At 40.7% G+C, this 18,836-nt stretch overlaps 1 protein-coding gene across 11 annotated transcripts in view; it reads left to right on the forward strand.

Annotated features, from left to right (window-relative positions):
- REV1 (REV1 DNA directed polymerase) overlaps positions 1–18,836 on the forward strand; it is an 87,489-nt gene that overhangs the window by 58,416 nt on the left and 10,237 nt on the right. For 7 of the 11 annotated variants that reach the window (XR_004054508.1, XM_030921826.1, XM_030921824.1 and 4 more), the window contains 5 exons: positions 5,318–5,446; positions 7,946–8,100; positions 10,696–10,815; positions 16,409–16,629; positions 18,409–18,581. Coding sequence is in view for 10 of the 11 variants with exons in the window: in XM_030921826.1 (XP_030777686.1) it covers positions 5,318–5,446; positions 7,946–8,100; positions 10,696–10,815; positions 16,409–16,629; positions 18,409–18,581 (798 nt within the window). In the remaining variant the exon portion in view is untranslated. Of the gene's footprint in view, positions 1–4,688; positions 4,816–5,317; positions 5,447–7,945; positions 8,101–10,695; positions 10,816–16,408; positions 16,630–18,408; positions 18,582–18,836 lie in introns of all 11 variants that reach the window. The other 4 variants (XM_030921828.1, XM_030921830.1, XM_030921829.1 and 1 more) reach the window with 2 other exon arrangements.

The raw sequence follows: 18,836 nt of genomic DNA on the forward strand, positions 1-18,836 counted from the left end.
AGCCAAAAGAAATGGGGGATTGTCATTTTTATTGTCTTTTGAAGCATGAAATAAAAGAATTAGATTGTTTTTGAATGGAAGAGGACTTTAATATTTATTTACTCTAATCTTTTGTTTTTATTGCTAAGAAAAATCTCTTGTAATCTATTCTTCCTGATACTCAGTTTTTTTAATGTTAAAACCCAATTGCCTATTCAATTGTAAGTAATTATTAGCATTCTTAATATTTCTTCACTTAAAAGTGGTAATAGTGTTGTCAGCTTGTTAGCACCAACTTTTTGAATAGGTCTTTATCTTATAGTGATCTGAAACCATAATTATAATTGGCTGTTTCAGTGTAGGAAGAAACATACACATATATATAATTCCTTATAATTTAAAAAATCTTTTTGAAATAATTGGAATAGTTGTAAAAGTAGAGGGAGTAATAATTAAAAAGAGAAGTCTTGATTTTTTTTTTTTTTCCCCTGTTGACCGAACGCAGACATTTTTACCTGTATAACACAGCAAGCCCTTACACATAGCCGGCAAGTGTTAAAGTATTCAATAATTTCAAAACGAAACAGTCTTAGATCAGTTACTTTTTTTTTGTTTTTTTTTTTTTTTGAGACGGAGTCTCTCTCTGTCGCCCAGGCTGGAGTGCAGTGGCGCGATCTCAGCTCATTGCAAGCTCTGCCTTCAGGGTTCACGCCATTCTCCTGCCTCAGCCTCCCTAGTAGCTGGGACTACAGGTGCCCGCCACCACGCCCAGCTAATTTTTTTGTATTTTTTTAGTAGAGACAGGGTTTCATCTTGTTAGCCAGGATGGTCTGGATCTCCTGACCTCGTGATCCACCCGCCTCGGCCTCCCAAAGTGCTGGGATGACAGGCGTGAGCCACCGCGCCCGGCCCAGTTACATCTTTTTAATCTTGATTCAGAGTTGTGGCTATTCAAGCATCTAATCTGAAGAAAAGATATTTGAACTCAGCATCGTCTAATCATAATAGTTTTTTTTTAATTTGCTAATTATTTTATTTAAAGTATATTTAAGTAAAAGCATTAAGTTTAAACATGCATGCTTATATTTTAAATTGTTTTCCATTCATGACATGCCAAACTTTTCCTCCCAGGCTAACTTTGCCTTTCTCATAAACAGAATTATGTTCTAATGGTTTTCATTGTCACTTGATGCTGTGGCCAAGGAATTGAAACTCACTTTAAATGATAAGTCAAATACAAATACGTTTTGAATTGTTATACTGCTTTTTATTAGCACAGGCACTCTAGAGCTGAGTTTATGTTGTGCTCAGTAGGCTAGTCTCTTTTTTCCTACTAAGTTATTGAATGGTGGCCTGGACTTCAGATGGCTAGACAGTTACGTGCAGTATCTGGAGGGTGTGATGAAGCCCAGAAATATTCCCAGTCCTTGAATTTCGCTAGTTGGTAAAATGCAAGCTCCGTTTACCCTTGCTAGGCTGCCTCTGCAGGGTCTCCCTTTATACCTTCATACCCAGTCCCCACCAAGATGAATGCTGGCTGGGAAGCAGGACTGCCTCCAGGTGAAAGTGTCACCAGCTCTGGTGGCTTTGGACTCCAGGAGCCACAATAGTGTCTAGGCACTAGGCTTCTGTTGGGTCTTTGGATGGTGCATTTGTATTTATCCATGGATGGTGACTGTCAAGCTTCATGCCTTGCAAAATAATTGGGGTGACAATATATGACGACAGAATACTATATAGTGAGCCATTCAAGTGCCACTTAAGTGCAGATGTTTAAGAAGATCCATAAAGTGTTGAAAATGAATTTAACTTGAAGAAAAAAAGTGCAACCATGAGATTTTTGTCCCTTAATTGTAATTTTCTGTTTTCTAGAAGACTATTCCTAATGAAAGTTTCTAGAAAATAGTTTCTGGATACTTGTTTTGTGGCCATCCAACGGGTTATATTTTCCTTATCTGAGGAAAATTTTTTTAACAGGTACAAGTAGTTGCATAAGAGAAATGTTTCTGAGTTTGGAGTGGGGGCTAGATTGTGGGGATGATCTGCTCAGTTTTATGCACTGGTGAGTTTTCACTATACATAGCCTAGTAACGGGGCCAGCAAAGGATAGAATGTGAATATGAAATGGTAGAAATACAAGGTAGAATGTGTATATGTGGGTCACAGTTTGCACTGCTGTTAGTAGTTGGCCTATACTTAACAGTAGAGAGCAAACTTTGTATGGAATAAATGAGAAGAAGGCAGATTATACATGAATAGGTAATGATACACAGGTATCCTAGAATCATAGATTTTTAAAGTCAAATAAGTTCTGAACCCCATTTTCATGTGCTTTTGTAAGGACCCACTACCTTTCTTACTTTATGGATGTATTTTAGTATGTAGAATGGACAGTGATAGTGGTTTGATGGCAATTTTTTTTTTCCTCCTGGAGACGAAGTCTTGCTCTGTTGCCCAGGCTGGAGTGCAGTGGTCCTTTCTTGGCTCACTGCAACCCCTGCCTCCCAGGTTGAAGCAATTCTCCTGCCTCAGCCTCCCAAGTAGCTGGGATTATAGGCTCCCGCCACAACGCCTAGCTAATTTTTGTATTTTTAGTAGAGGTAGGGTTTCACCATCTTGGCTAGGGTGGTCTTGAACTCCTGACCTCGTGATCCGCTCGCCTTGGCCTCCCAAAGTGCTGGGATTACAGGAGTGAGCCACCGCAGCCGGCCAGCAAGTTTTTAATATTGTTGAATCCAACGCCAAATACAGCTGTCTGAACAAAGCATATTGCAGACAGAATATGTCCTGTGTGCTTTAAACGTGGGAATAAGCTGTTTTTGCAGCATACACTTAACGAAGTTTTGGTAATTTGTCCTGCATGGGATTTTAGTTGTAATAGATGAGTCATGGTAATGAAGAGTCACTTTGGACTTTGTTATAATTGTCTTTACTCATTTATTTTCTATGGAACAAACCTCATTTCCCAGCCATCTTCAAGGTATTTGGCTTCCCTTAGTATGGCAAACCTAAGGCAAGCCAAAGGAAAAAGGTTTTCCTTTTTTGTTTTTAACTTCTTTATAGTGTCTAATGGCTTTTAAACAGTTTTCTCTGGGTACATTTTACATGAGTACCTAAGTAGATGTACCATAATTTACTAAGTAATGTGCCTCAGAAAATTTTTGCATAAATAAATGCTTTGAAAATGAAAATATTGTAAATATAAGAACATGATCTTTACAGGGATTATAAACACATTTTTTTTTTTTCTTTTTTTTTTTTTGAGACGGAGTTTCACTCTTGTTGCCCAGGCTGAGGTACAGTGGCACAATCTTGGCTCACTGCAACCTCCACCTCCCCAGGTTCAAGCGATTCTCCTGCCTCAGCCTCCTGAGTAGCTGGGATTACAGATGTGTGCCACCACGCCCAGCTAATTTTTTTGTATTTTTAGTAGAAACAGGATTTCACCATGTTGGCCAGGCTGGTCTCAAACTCCTGACCTCAGGTGATCCATCCACCTTGGCCTCCCAAAGTGCTGGGATTACAGGCATGTGCCATCACGCCTGGACTATAAACATATTTGGTTTTTTTTTTTTGAGATGGAGTTTTGCTCTTGTTGCCCAGGCTGGAGTGCAATGGCGTGATCTCGGCTCACTGCAGCCTCCACCTCCCAGGTTCAAGCGATTCTCCTGCCTCAGCCTCCCGAGTAGCTGGGATTACAGGCATGCGCCACCACTCCTGGCTAATTTTTAATTTTTATTAGAGACGGGGTTTCTCCATGTTGGTCAGGGTGGTCTCGAACTCCCCACCTCAGCCTCCCCAAGTGCTGGGATTACAGGCGTGAGCCACTGTGCCCAGCCTTATAAACACCTTTTTAAAAAATGAGTTATCTTTAATTTGTAAACTCAGCTTTTACATGCTGAATCTATATATCTGGCATAATTATTACCTGAAGTTTACCCTTTTCAACACTAGACCTTTTTTCTGCTTTGTTTCTGATAACGTTTCTAAACTATTTTATGTTTCTATATATATGTCTAAACTGTTAGGTATCTACTTTCCTGCATTAGTGGACAAAGCTTGTTGACCATAGGTCATCTTTTCTAGGCCAGTGAAGGGTCCCCCCCATGGACATCATGGAGTTTGCTTTATTTGCCATCCTGTACCCAGCACCTTGCTGAGTCCTCGACACATTAAGAATTGTTTTCTTTACAACTCTGTCATTTACCTTCCACTTAGGTATTTCTTATCTACTAGGGACTTAGCACTGAGGCCATTTATAATATTACTATTTTTATAAACATAAAAAGTGCATGTGATTTTGCATCTACCGCTGAGTAACTTGGAGGAGAGGACTCTTCCTTCTTGGCTCTCAGAGTCTGAATGTTGGGAGGGTGCCAGAGGCCTGTGAGTAATTGGCGATTGTTTGTATATGTGTTTCTTAAAACGGGCACGTCTTCATGCTGCGTAGTTAGTAAATGTTTATTGAACAGATACATTGAATGACCATTATCGTATTATATAATAATATGTAATTTAGTGAAACATTGCTTTATTATTTTGCTTAGTTTTACTCTAATTTTTTTCTTGATTCTTTACAGAGTGATAAAATAGAATTTTACTAATTATGTATAGTTCCATAATTATAGTTTTGTGGTGAATGCTCCAAATATCAAGGGTAATGTGGGGCATTGAGACACACAGATTTAAAATTTACCATTTTCAATTAGGTCCCTCAAAGTTCTGGAACCCTGGCTCCTGCCCAGAGTGATGTCCTACCATGTACAATGCTGTTGGCATCTCAACCACTGTGGAGCCACTTCAGGAGCATGGAATTGGTCATTTGGGAATTGGGTGGTAATAGGATGAGTACATTTTGTCTGTTTGTCACATAGCACTGTTTTGTGTAGTTCTTTTGTTTATCTTCTTTGTCTTTGGGGGATGAACCCTGGCCAAACTGTGCCGTGTATTAGGGGAAGAAAACCTCTTTTTGACAGCATATTCCTGCTCTGTGGTGGTTGTGATATCACCAGCATATGGCATGCTGGCATCTCTGCAAAGGGGCCAGAGGTATGAGTTTTATGAGAAAGCTTCAGATACAGACAAGAGCCAAACCCGGTCTTTTAATGACATGGTTGGCACATCTACATGTGTCATGTTTGCACTGTTCAGACAGTTGTGACTTTATTTGGGGGGAAAACGAGCCTGTAAATTTTATTGCCTATCTTTAACCCCTATTGAGAATGGAGTTCAGTGGAAATTATAAATTAGTGGCATGGGGAGATATCAACATATTTGATAAATATTTGAGTTTTAAACTTCCTAGAATAACTCCATTTGTGTTTTGTTCTCTCTCTAGGCAACTTGGCATTAAGAACGGAATGTTTTTTGGGCATGCTAAACAACTATGTCCCAGTCTTCAAGCTGTCCCATACGATTTTCATGCATATAAGGAAGTCGCACGAACACTGTATGAAACATTGGCAAGGTACAGTGTATCAAACTGTCATTTTGTGTTTGTTTTCCTTCTCTTAGCTAATAGTAAAGATAGTTCAATGTTTCTTTAGGATTGTCGGGATCACTTTTGTTAGACTTTTCTCTCTCAGGAACCGCTCCTCAGCATCCCAGGTTGAGACCTTCTTTCTTTGGGCAGTTTCTAGGTAGCTCAATCTCAAAGGATAGTTTTGTATTGCCAAAATTGTTCGTGTGCTTCCTTGGTTGATGTAAGATCTGATTATTCACTTACGTTACTTCTAGTCTGTAGTTCTGGTTTTCTTCCCATGGAGCCAGATAGATGAAGGATGGAATTTTTTAACCTGGTTATTCTCTTTTATTTCATTTTAATTATGGTTTTGTTCAAACTTAGAACTGATGGGTTGATAACAAGTGGAGACACTTTAAAACCTTTAACTTCTTAAAATCATTGGATATGCCAAGTTATTTTTCATAAAAGTGGGTCTTTATTAATAGTTTCAAAATAGTTGATGAGTTGGCTTGAGAAAAGGTGATTAATGTTAAAAATATTTAAAATAGTAGATGTATTTAAAAGTATTTAAAAATGTAGATATATTTAATACTAACTCAGAACTGAAATTTGTTAAAAGTATAACCAGCCTATGTATGCTGTAAACCAGGGGTCAGCATAGTTTTCTGAAGGGAGCCAGATAAAGTTTCTGTCACTCAACAGAAGTACTCCATTCTGCGTTGTGAATGGAAAGCAGCCACGGGAAATGTATATGAATGGGCTCTGTCTAGTTCCAGTAAAAATGCATTTACTAGATGACAGGCCAATGTTTGTCAACTCCTGGGCAGTATTAATGTTCCAAGAGATAGACTTCTTGCCTCTGTCTTCACCTCTGCCTCTTCCTTTTTATGCATTACTTTGAACACCAGTACTGCTAAGTACGGGTGACTACTAGATGTTGCTGGTCTCAGAAAGGAATATCTAATCCTTGCCCTTGTGGGAGCTTGCTTTAGTAGGAGAGAGAAAATGTAAAGGAACTGATTGTTTCCTGGCATCAGTATATAGGAGGGAGTGCTGAATGATAAGCCACTTATTATAGCTATCCTATTAATACAAAGAGAACACACTAATTAACTTTCCAGGTATAAGTTGGGTAACTAAAGAAATAAATCCCAAATACAGGAATGTTGGTATTGTCAAGTGGAATGTGCTTTAAATCCTCTTTGAAAGGTGAAGTCAGTGGTAGCATCCAAGTGAGGGCTAGATAGGGATGGGTGACTGAGGTGAGTACTGTGGTGCTCCTGTGTCCTGCGTATTGAAGCCCTAGAGCAAACCATCAGCCTGTGCCTGAGGTTAGGAAGATGTGAGAGAGATCTGTGACCATACTCCTACACAGTCACATGTACACCGTCCTGGTAGAAGGCTGGAGACGGTTTCCGTGGCATGTTTCTATTCTCAGGGGAAAAATATCCAGTGTTGTTATTCTACCACCCTTGGGAAATCCTGTCTCAGCTTCATATTCTCCCTGCCCCAGGGCAACTTTCACTCTGAAGCAGAATACCTCATACCAGGCATACCCTTCTGTTCTTAAAAATGTCACAGTTTAAGCCTAAACAAAACATACCTATTTATTTAATATAGACAGATTATTTCTTAACAGAGATATTAATCTGATTGTAATCTGCCTATAGTAAGGTGTAGGTGAGAGATGTGGACCGCCCTCCTAATGTACATTACCAAGTGGATTATGAAAGACATAGTTTTGATCCTTAGGCCTCTTAGGTTTCCTCCCATTTTCGGTCCAGTTCTATTTTGTGGTTTCTTAGTCCTTGTATTACTGTGGGGGCCACATAGGAACTCTTGTCTTCCTTTTTCTTTTCTCTGATTACAACAAATCCTTCTTGTGGATAGATCCTATGAGATGATTTTCTAAAATGTATTTTCAGATGCAGAGAGTGTAGATGGTATTCTCAGACAAGCAGTTGGGATGACTGGCCACTTCTTCCTTCTGTATTCTAGGCCTGCTACAGTGAATTGAATTTAGCTGATATTTTTGTTTTAGGAGAGTGGGAATTACTTATTTGACTGATTTGTCTCATTTTTCTGTTCCTTAAAGGAGTCTCATAAACCATTAGATTAAATATTTTGACAGTTCAAATTCACCCACCAGTTTTCAACTTTTCAAAAGTTTATAGAAGTATTGTCAGTATAGAGAAACTGAAATAATAATTTACGCTGTATTTTTGGTTTTTTGTGTTTAAATTTTTTTGTTGTTGATTATTTTACTCAAACATTTTCGTATCCTATATGCTGTATTTTGGTAGTTAATAAGGAGAAAGAGAACACACTAATTAACTTTGTAGTTAAAAGTTGGGTGACTAAAATGGTACTTCAGCCAATTCATTTAAAATGGCTTGTGAGGAAAGAGAAAAAAGATAGGGTAAGAAGCATTTATTTTGCAACACTGGGTCTACTAGATGGTGGCTGTGGCTGTGATTTGTTGCCTTTGCTCTGTGTTGATAGCTACACTCATAACATTGAAGCTGTCAGCTGTGATGAAGCACTGGTGGACATCACCGAAATCCTTGCAGAGACCAAACTTACTCCTGATGAATTTGCAAATGCTGTTCGTATGGAAATCAAAGACCAGACGAAGTGTGCTGCCTCTGTTGGAATGGGTTAGTATCTAGCTTATCTTGTACTCAAAAGAGTTGCTTTAAGATTCTTGAATATCAGTTAATTTTAAGGAGTTTTTGTTTTTATTAGCTTCCTCTCACTTGTAAAAGTTTTTAGCATTGCTTGCAATTGTGTGATACACGAGATAAGTGTTGGAAAGATAAGTAAGTGGTTGATAATCTTCACAATAAATAAGTTGGAATATTTCTTACTTGTTCTTAAAAGGTTGGAAAGGTTTAATTCAACATTTGTAAACAATTTTTTTTCCCCCAAAAGTGAACGGAAGTTGGATTTAAAGCTAGGTGGTGGTATGGGTTTAGAGTTACATGTTAAGTCTGAGTCTTGTTACTCTCTGCACCTTAGCCTCCCGGCACATGGAGCTGTTCCTGTCTTCACTCAGTTCTAGAAGTCACCCTGACTCCAAGTGCTCTCAGTAACTATTCAGTCTCTCCTCCATCTGCATCCATGCCCTCTTTAAGCCTTGCATTTTGTTTCCGCAGCTACTCCCAATACTTAGCCTGCTTTTGTTGATTCTTGCAGCCGTGTCCTGTGGAACTCTCTCTTTCATACTTAAGCTTCCCTGAGTCATCTCTTCCTTTCTTAACCCACTCATTACCTTCTGGCGAGATACCCCTTTTCTTGCCATTCTGTTACTAGAGCCAGTTTGTTGCTGCCATACTCAGTATACCATAGGCTTGGAAGGTAAAGTTAACTTTGTCTTAGCTTGCCATTGTCACTTTCAACTATTATTCCTCCATCTTCATCCAAAAACTCTTCTTCCTCCAAAGTTCCCTGTCTCCTTTGTACCCATGAAATTTACTGATGACTGAGTGGTGATGCGGAGAGGCTAATGCCATTGAAAGAAGAATTTGTTACTTCCATTTCCCGAGAGGAGGGGCATACCATGCTACGCGGGACTACTGGGCAAGCACCAGGGTGGTTAGGAGACAGAAGCAGAAGGAGTGGTGGAGCGAAAGCCTAGGCTCCAGAGCCTTTGTTAGCGTTTTTTTCTTTGTTTGTTTTCGGAAAGGCAAGGCAGGGCTGAGGAAACACTTTAGGAGTGGCTAGTTTGAGTAATTCTGGTGGGCTGTGGGCCATAGGGTGGTCCCTAGTTGCCTGGTAGCTGGCCCTGGGACAGTTTGGGGCAGGAGGTGGTTAGGTTGCATATGACAAGTGTGCTTCCAAGTAAGAGGCTTACTGTCTTTAGAAATGAGCCAGCCCTGGGAGGGCAGTCTCTCCCCAGCCAGCAGGATTGTAAAGATTTCAAAACACCACAAGATACAGAAAATAAAAAGTATGATTAATACATTCCCAGCATTCCTACAGCTACTGGCTGGCTTACCTTTTACCCCCTGGTGTTGACCCACAGACGTTGGTAACATTTCAGTTAGGAATTCTGTATTCCATTGTCAGGCACAGTTTTATTTTTTTGTTTTTAGTTGTCCTTAATTTTCATTTATAAGTAATCATATGAATCCATTCTTTTTAAGTTCAAGCATATGTAGTGCCAAAGTCCCACTTTATATTTCCGCTCCTCAGTTCCTTCCCTTTCCCTGAACTCACTACTTCTGTCATCTTGGTGTGGCTTCCCAGAACTTGCCCTCTTCATGAACCTCTGTATTTACTTTAGGAAAGTGTATAGTTTTTACATAAGTCTTCTGTAAAACCAAGATATGTCCTCAGTGTAAGTCTTCTCTGTGTCTGGAGATTTTCGTATTCACAGAGAAGCCCACCTAGCAGCTGAGCCCTGCAGATCCCTGCCCCTTCCTCAGGGCTTGATGCCCTTTTCCTCCACCTCTTCTGTGGCCCCTGCCAACACTAACACCGTGAACCTCACTGCCTCTCTGCGTTTTGAAGACTCTTCTACCCTCAGTTCCTGCTGGTTCTTTGGTCCTTCTGGTTTCCCCAGTCCAGTAGCACTCTTTTATTCTCGTTTCCCTACAAGTCCTGGCTCCTGTGGTTGGGAACATGAACTACTCTTTGATTGTGGCCTTCACTTCCTACAAATACCCACTCTTAAGATCAGGACTGCTCATGCCTGTAATCCCAGCACTTGGGGAGGTGGAGGCGAGGGGATCACGAGGTCAGGAGATCCAGACCATCCTGGCTAATATGGTGAAACCCCGTCTCTACTAAAAATATAAAAAAATGAGCCGGGCGTGGTGGCGGTGCCTGTAGTCCCAGCTACTCAGGAGGCTGAAGCAGGAGAATGGCGTGAGCCCGGGAGGCGGAGCTTGCAGCGAGCCGAGATCGCACCACTGCACTCCAGCCTGGGCGACAGAGCGAGACTCCGTCTCAAAAACAAAACAAAACAGAAAAAATAAGATCAGGATTGCTTTCTCCATTCCTGCTTCTGGGTAGATGCTGAAATGGCACTTGTGTTAGAGCAGAGAGAAACCTCTGTCCCGGTACTCCACTGGTTATGCTCTGAAATACTTAGCAAAATTCTACACCTTATTTAAAATAATCAAAATTTATTTTCATTGTTTTTAGAAACTTGATAGATAACCTGTATGAAGAGATCTTTGTTGGGAAATTTAAGGAATAATTGTGACTATTTCTTGGATGACTTTTTTTTTTTTTTTTTTTTTTAACAGGTTCTAATATTCTCCTGGCTAGAATGGCAACTAGAAAAGCAAAACCAGATGGGCAGTACCACCTAAAACCAGAAGAAGTAGATGATTTTATCAGAGGTCAGCTAGTTACTAATCTACCAGGTAAATACAAATATTTTAACAATACTTTTATTACAGGCATTATAAGTCCTTTTCATGTCTATAATATAGAACTATTAGACCTCTTTTTGCCTAGACATGAATATTATAAAAATTTTTAAGTCTTACTGAGTGCCATGAAAAACAAAATTTGGAATTCTGCATTGAATATCCCCTCAAATGATTTGTCAGGACCCTAATGCTGCATTTTTGTTTTGCTTCTAATGGGTTTTCCTTTAGGCATTTCTCAAGTAGCAAGATTCTAAGAAACAGTGTTAAAAGGGTGGATGATGAAATTGACTGTCAGTCCTTTAAATAAATGATTATTGAAATAGTTGACTCCTGGGCCAAAGATAAAAGTTTTGAGCATTGATTCTCCTATTTCATGCTGCAGGACTAGCGACATTTTTCTGAGTTTATTAAACAAGTAATTTAAAAGTAAAGTAGCATGTGTGTGAGCTGTATTAGGAAAAAGGAAACCTAAAGAAGGATTGTATTTTCAGTGGACTCACTCATGGAAGAAAACCTTCCATCTTAACCTTTCTCACCTAAGGGGCGGGATGTTGAATTATTTCATATTTTTGTGTAGTTACCTATTTATTATAAAGTGCCTGTGTCAGCTTTGTAAAGTCTTCATCTTCATTTATAGTGAAAGTTTTAAAATTCATTTGTTAAAAGTAGATTTAGTGACATTTTTAGATGCCTATTTTTAAGCCTAATAAAAATATCCAAACCAACTTAGAAGTTTCTGTTAACAGGCCATAAATATTAAATGACAGAAATGGGATTTTATGGTAGGTCAGTTTTAAAGCTTCCTGACCCCTGACCCCCTTAGTGTATAACTTAAAATGATGTTATTAGTGTTAGAAATGTGTAATACGACATTTTTGATGGTTAGTTCTACATTTAATTTGAGAATACTTTATAAAATCAAACTAGCAGATTATCTTAGTAGACAGCACAGTTTGAACAGTTTTAATAAGAAATCTTACTGCAGTTTTCTGTAAGGAGGAACTGGTATATTTAAAGCTGCATGTAAATTTTGAGTTTTAAGTTTATTACACTAGCCATCTCTATTAGTTTTCTAGGGGTGCCATAACAGAGTACCACAGACTGGGGGGCATAAACTGCAGAAATGCGTTGTCTCACAGCTCTGGAGACTGGAAGTTCAAGATCAAGGTTCAGCAGGGTTGGCTCCTTCTGAGGCCTCTCCTTGGCTTGTAGGTGACCCCCCCTCCCTGTGTCTTCACATGGCCTTCCCCATATGCATGTCTCCGTCGTGATCTCTTGAGGATACCGGTCATGTTGGATTAGGCGCATCCATACGACCTTGTTTTATCTTAATTACCCCTTTAAAGATTCTGTGTCCAAATACAGTCAGTCACACTGGCTGGGCGTGGTGGCTCACACCTGTAATCCCAGCATTGTGGGAGGCCGAGGCGGGTGGATCACTTGAGGCCAGGAGCTCAAGACCAGCGTGGCCAACATGGTGAAACCCTGTCTCTACTAAAAATATAAAAAAATTAGCCAGGGGTAGGTGGCACATGCCTGTAGTCCCAGCTACTCGGGAGGCTGAGGCACAAGAGTCGCTTGAGCCCGAGAGGCAGAGGTTGCAGTGAGCCAAGATCGCACCACGGCACTCCAGCACAGGTGACAGAGTGAGACTATGTTGAAAAAACAAAACACAACAAAAGAAAAACAAAAAAAAAATACAGTCACATGGTAAAGTACTGGGGTTAGGACTTCAGCATGTAATTTGGGGAAGACACAATTTAGTCCAAAACACCATCTTTAAATTGAATGCTTTTTGTAGTTTTCTTTGTGTTGTTGTTGTTGTTGTTTAATAGAAATAGGGACGTTTTAGCTACTTGACCTAGTAATCCTACTTCATTTGCTTCATGGCTGGAAAGACTTTATTTCTTGAAGGGCAAGTGTGAAGTTACATGTCCTGGCCAAGCTGAGGCACAGCCTTGAATTTCCTAAGGGATATTTGAAAGGGCAGCAGAGCTGGCCTTCTCTTCTTCAGAGCCAGGGTCTGCATCGCTCACAGTGGTCCATGTGGTTTTTGTAAAATCCCCAAATCCTTAACCTGACTGTTACAGAACATTTCAGGTCTGTAAAATATCTGCCTTCTCCATTGTTACTCCTGTCCTGAAGTGTGTTCCACAGATTAGAAGCTGTTCCTTTAAAAAGGGGTTTCATACACGAGAGGGAACCTTCTGTGGTGGAGGGGTTTGTACAGTGAAAGACCTGAGAATTACTTTAGGAAAGAACCCTGTTTATCTTTGTTAAAGACTAGTAATTTCTCAAAGATATTTGGTGATAAATTTATAGTACCTATTTATATCTTATGGAACATGCTTTGGGGAACTTGGTCCTGTAACCAATAACCAGGAGAAATTCAGTGGTAACTTACCCCATCTCCAACCTCTTTAGTCCCTTGTACCCATTAAATGTTTAGCGACCACATATGTGCTGCGCACAGTAATACACAATTAGAATAGCTACATAAGAAGGAAAAATACAATAATAAGTTTTTGCTTTAGGAGACTATGATCTGGTGACCTAATGAAAGAAAGGATGGACCCCAATGACTGTTACAGTTTGAAGAACCGTTTCTACTTTTTCTTTGGATCTTTGCAGGGCTTTTCACCCTTGCATGCACTCTTGAATGAAGGACCCTCTGCACCTCATTCAGCTTTTGCTGGGTTTGTGCATCCAGCATATGAATTCCATCTCTGTCCCATTTTCAGAGAACCACCATGATCACGTAGGTGTTCATAAAATCTGCACTAATACAGTAGCTACTTAGCCAAATGAAGCTAGTACAGTTTAAAGTTGAATAAAACTACCAATTCAGTTCCCCACTTGCCCTGGCCACATTTCAGATGCTCAGTGGTCACATGGAGCAAGGTTCTCCTGTAGTGGATAGCAGACGAGAACATTTCCATCATTGCAGAAAATTGCGTTGAACAGCACTCGTGTGGATGGTGAAAACTTTATTCTTTGAAGTTTACTCCTCTGTGTCTGTATTGGATAGCCAAGTTCTGGATGCCAAGGAGGGAACATTCTTGGCCACTTTTAATCTAGGGTGATAGTTCCCCTTCAAGGACAGACGCCAGGTCTTTGTCCCAGTTGCTTGACCAGGAACCTCCTTCACTCTTTCTTCTCTTTGAGATTTGGTTCTAAAGGAGTGTATTTTCCTTCACCTTTTCCTTAATAGGGGGCTGCACTGTTTGGGCCTGGAGTCCCCCATACTTTGTCCATAGAGTTGCCATCTTTCCCTTATAAAAACCTACTTAATTGACGTATTTAGTTAAAACTAGCAGCCTTCTTCAAGGTTTTGGTCCTGGCTCCAAGTTTAATTTTCCCACCCGCGCTCAATAGGAGTTGGAGGTACACCACAGCCCCTGCCTCCCCCCCACCTCCAGTTCAGGCCATTTCATTCCATCAGATGAGCTTGCATGGAGAAGAGCTGCGCTGCTTTCATAGAGGGACGTCCACTTAGATTAGATTGATTATGGTTAACTTGGTGATGTTTAATAGAGCCTTTCCTTTGCACCTGTAGTGCCTAATAATTTTGTTCTAGTATACTCAGGATACTCTAAAATTTTACACTGTGGGTTTCTCCCCACACCCATCCACCCCAACACACATGCACACACTGACACAACCCAGGATGATGCTTGTCTCTTGCTGACCTTGCAAGTGCCTGAGAACAGATTGGTTCCCCACAACGGTAAGGGAAAGTCATGGTCAGATTATGGGAGTGGGAAGTGAGGCAACAGTGGGAGGGAAAAGGAGAGAAAGTCTTCCCTGATGTTGAGAAGTCTTATGACAAAAAAGAAATACAAAAAGGGCAAATAGAAGAAAAGGCCTTTCCTAAAAGCAAATAGCTGTGCAAAGTGTCTGCCTTTGACCAACCAAGCATGTAATCTGTCTGTTCCCTTGTGTTTCTCCTCCCCATTTTGAAAAGCACTTAGGTTTCACTTAAAATTTTACCTTTTGGTGAATGGTACTTCTCTGGAGGAAATTTTTTTTTTTTTTAATTGTTAACTTGGGGTCTTTGGTATTTACTTGCCTTTTGTTCTGGCTTGGACTTTAAAATGGCACAAATGTGAACCAGCAGCCTTAATGCCTTTCATCTCACTTCCATTAAGGAATAAAGTGTCTGGGTTTAAACTTGTGGGATCCACATTGACAACTTCCTAACCTTGTGTTCCAGAGGTTTTCCTGGGAGAACTTGGACTAGATGGTTGTTCCTGCTACTGAAGACCACTCGGGAGGATAGGAGCTAGAATTAACAATAATAACAATGAACAGAAGTTAGCAGACTTCATTCTGAGGTCTCTTTTCTAAAGACAGGGTCTTGCTCTGTCACGTAGGCTGGAATGGAATGGCAGGTTCATAGCTCACTATAGCCTCAAACTCTTGGGCTCAAGGGATCTTTCTAACTCCGTCTCCCAAGTAACTGGGACTATAGGAGTACACCACCACACCCAGCTAATTCTGTTTTCTATTTTGTAGAGCCAGGGTCTCCCTCAGTTGCCCAGGTTGTCCTCAAACTCAGACTGTTGGCCTCAAGAAATCCTCCTGCCTTGGCCTCCCAAAGTATTGGGATTACAGGTGTGAGTCACCGCACCCAGCCTGAGTTCTCTTTGGATAAGTTCCTACAGAAGACCAGAAACACAACGCTGTCTTTTCCTCATTAATGGAAAAGTTTTACTTGATGGTGTGGAACCATTTTAGTAAGCATTCTAGTTTCCCTCGGTTACTCCAAACCTCTTTCCCAAATTTGTGTACCTTTTTAAAGCATTTAGGGCAAATTGAAGAAAACCAAGACTCCAACTTAGAGCAACAGAATTAATCAGTGTCCTTTAGGTGGGGCTCAAACCTTACATCTTGCAGAATAGGGCATAGGGACTGCTGCCTGCTGACCCAGCTGTAGGAGAGTTAATATCTCTTCAGAGAGATCATCCTTTTGATTAAAAAAAAAAGTCTGTCTTCTACCCCACCACGAGTTGGTTTGGTTAGGATCCTTCATCCTCAGGTCAGTGGTACGTATGATAGCATGTAACATTTTTGGACTTGGGCCCATTTTGTGAATTCTTGTTCTGTTTTTCACTGAAAAAATACAGCTTATACCATTGTGAGATTTGGTGATGCCTGAAATTATCATAGAGTCCCTTACATTTCGTGAGTCGGCTAGTATGTCTGTAAGTCACACTATAGACTTGTTTAAATGACAGTTGATTCCTTAGTTGATTTTGTGAATAAGATAGATATGATGATATTATTCACTAATAAAGAAAGGACATTTTTGATAGCTTGAGTTTATACGTATTTTAAAAGTTTCTTGTTCATCTGTGTGTGGAGTCCGAATTGAGAAGTAGAGTCTAGAAATACACCTACTAGCATGATTTTGCACCAAAAAATTCTTCAACTTATGGATGCTTCAGTTATGTCACCTAAAGACTTTAAAGATTATTTTAAATTAGTAGTTTTGTGTATAAATGGTGGGTATTTTGTGTTAATAAACTTGTTATTAGTAGCTTATTCTGCATACTTAAAGAACTATATATATTCCTTTTCCTAGGAGTTGGATGTTCAATGGAATCTAAGTTGGCATCTTTGGGAATTAAAACTTGTGGAGACTTGCAGTATATGACCATGGCAAAACTCCAAAAAGAATTTGGTCCCAAAACAGGTCAGATGCTTTATAGGTTCTGCCGTGGCTTGGATGATAGACCCGTTCGAACTGAAAAGGAAAGAAAATCTGTGTCAGCTGAGATCAACTATGGAATCAGGTTTACCCAGGTACTGATCATTGAGCAGATTTTACCGTCTGTTGCTCCTTTACATTTTTACATAGTCCTGCCTCTCCAACTGAACCATAAGACCCTTGATGCGCGAAATTAAGTCTTCAAACTGTTGTATCGCCAGAGCCTCAAGAAGGCCGTTGAAGGCCGTGTGTGGTAAGGGCCAGCCCCGGGCAAGGCTGAGGCTGAGGGAACTTCGCTCTTGAGAAAATATACCAAAAGATGATGCCTTGGGGGCCAGTTATTAGAGAACTTGAGATTAGAATCTAATTTACAGTGAAATACTTTTTAAGCTGTAGTTAAATTAAGTTTCAGCAAACCCCTCCTTATGCAGGCTTTTGGAAAGCTGCGGCACAGATGGCTGAGTGGTTTCCATTTTCCTTCAGATTATGGCTTTGCATCGGTCTTGTCTTTTTGAGATGGAGTCTAGCTCTGTTGCCCAGGGTGGAGTGTAGTGGTGCAGTCTTGGCTCACTGCAACCTCTGTTTCCCGGATTTAAGAGATTGTCCTGCCTCAGACTCCCAAGTAGCTGGGATTACAGGCACCTGCCACCACGCCTGACTAATGTTTTGTATTTTTAGTAGAGACGGGATTTTGTCACGTTGGTCAGACTGGTCTCAAACTCCTGACCTCGTGATCCGCCCACCTCAGCCTCCCAAAGTGCTGGGATTACAGGCGTGAGCCACTGCACCCGGCTGGATATGTCTTGAATTTGTGTGTACGAACAACACCATTATCATAAGGATTTGAGATGTGATGAGTTAATTGCCCTCTCTGCCTACACTGTGGACCTCAGAAGTCTGTTTCCTTAGGCATGGAGATAGATGATGTTTGGGCTATAAGCACAGTGTTGGAACACATTTTATTAGCAGAACGTATTAACATAATTACAAAAAAATTTCAACAAGTCAACGATGGTATAGAAAAGAAAGCAAGGGGCCTGACACGGTGGCTTACGCCTGTAATCCCATCACTTTGAGAGGCCAAGGTGGGCCAATCACCTGAAGTCAGGAGTTGGAGACCAGCCTGGCCAGCATGGTGAAACCCCATCTCTACTAAAAATACAAAAAAGTTAGCCAGGCATGGTGGCAGGCGCCTGTAATCCCAGCTACTTGGGAGGCTGAGGCAAGAGAATCGTTTGAACCTGGGAGGCAGAGGTTGCAGTGAGCCAAGATCATGCTATTGCACTCCAGGCTGGGGGACAAAAGCAACACTTCGTCTCAAAAAAAAAAAAAAAAAAAAGAAAGGAAAAATATCTTTTAAAAGTACTCATTACATTCACTTTGTTGGGAAGGTGGGTATTTTTATTTAATAGTGAGGGTATACCAAACGGTTTTTATTGTTGTAGTTTTAGTTTTTTGAGACAGAGTCTCCCTCTGTCACCCAGGCTGGAGTGCAGTGGCATGATCTCAGCTCACTGCAACCTCCGTCTCCTGGGTTCAAGCGATTCTCCTGCCTCAGCCTCCTGAGTAGCTGGGATTATAGGCGCCCGCCACCACACCCAGCTAATTTTTGCATTTTTAATAGAGACGGGGTTTCACCACGTTGGCCAGGCTGGTCTCAAACTCTTGACCTCAGGTTATCCACCCGCCTCGGCCTCGCAAAGTGCTGGGATTACAGGTGTGAGCCACCGCGCCCGGCCACGTTTCTTTTTAATAGATGCTGGGCATGATAGTGAGTAACCAACATGTTTAATACTCAGTTAAAATACTTGAGAACAATTGTTAGGTACATAGGAAAATGGAATGGCAGTTTCTCCATGGTTGTCTTTCCATAGGCAAAAGAGGCAGAAGCTTTTCTTCTGAGTCTTTCAGAAGAAATTCAAAGACGACTAGAAGCCACTGGCATGAAGGGTAAACGTCTAACTCTCAAAATCATGGTACGAAAGGCCGGGGCTCCTGTAGAAACTGCAAAATTTGGAGGCCATGGAATTTGTGATAACATTGCCAGGTAAGCTCACCTCAAAATGATACTGGTAATTATATTTCAGTACAAATTGTGTAAGTAATAGAAAATGAAGAAAACCAAGGAGGAGTTTGAATAAAGACCTGTAAACGCATGTTACCTGGTATTCTGTAGAAGCAGGAATCAGCCTAAGGCATTCAGCTTAGGTTAATACACTTGGTTTCAGCCAGGCCCACACACAGGAGGTGGGTTTGACGGCATTCCAGACCTTGGCAGCCCTTGCTTGGCATCTTTGGGCTG

This window comes from Rhinopithecus roxellana, chromosome 17, assembly GCF_007565055.1.
Source record: "Rhinopithecus roxellana isolate Shanxi Qingling chromosome 17, ASM756505v1, whole genome shotgun sequence".
Classification (NCBI taxonomy): Eukaryota; Metazoa; Chordata; class Mammalia; order Primates; family Cercopithecidae; genus Rhinopithecus; species Rhinopithecus roxellana.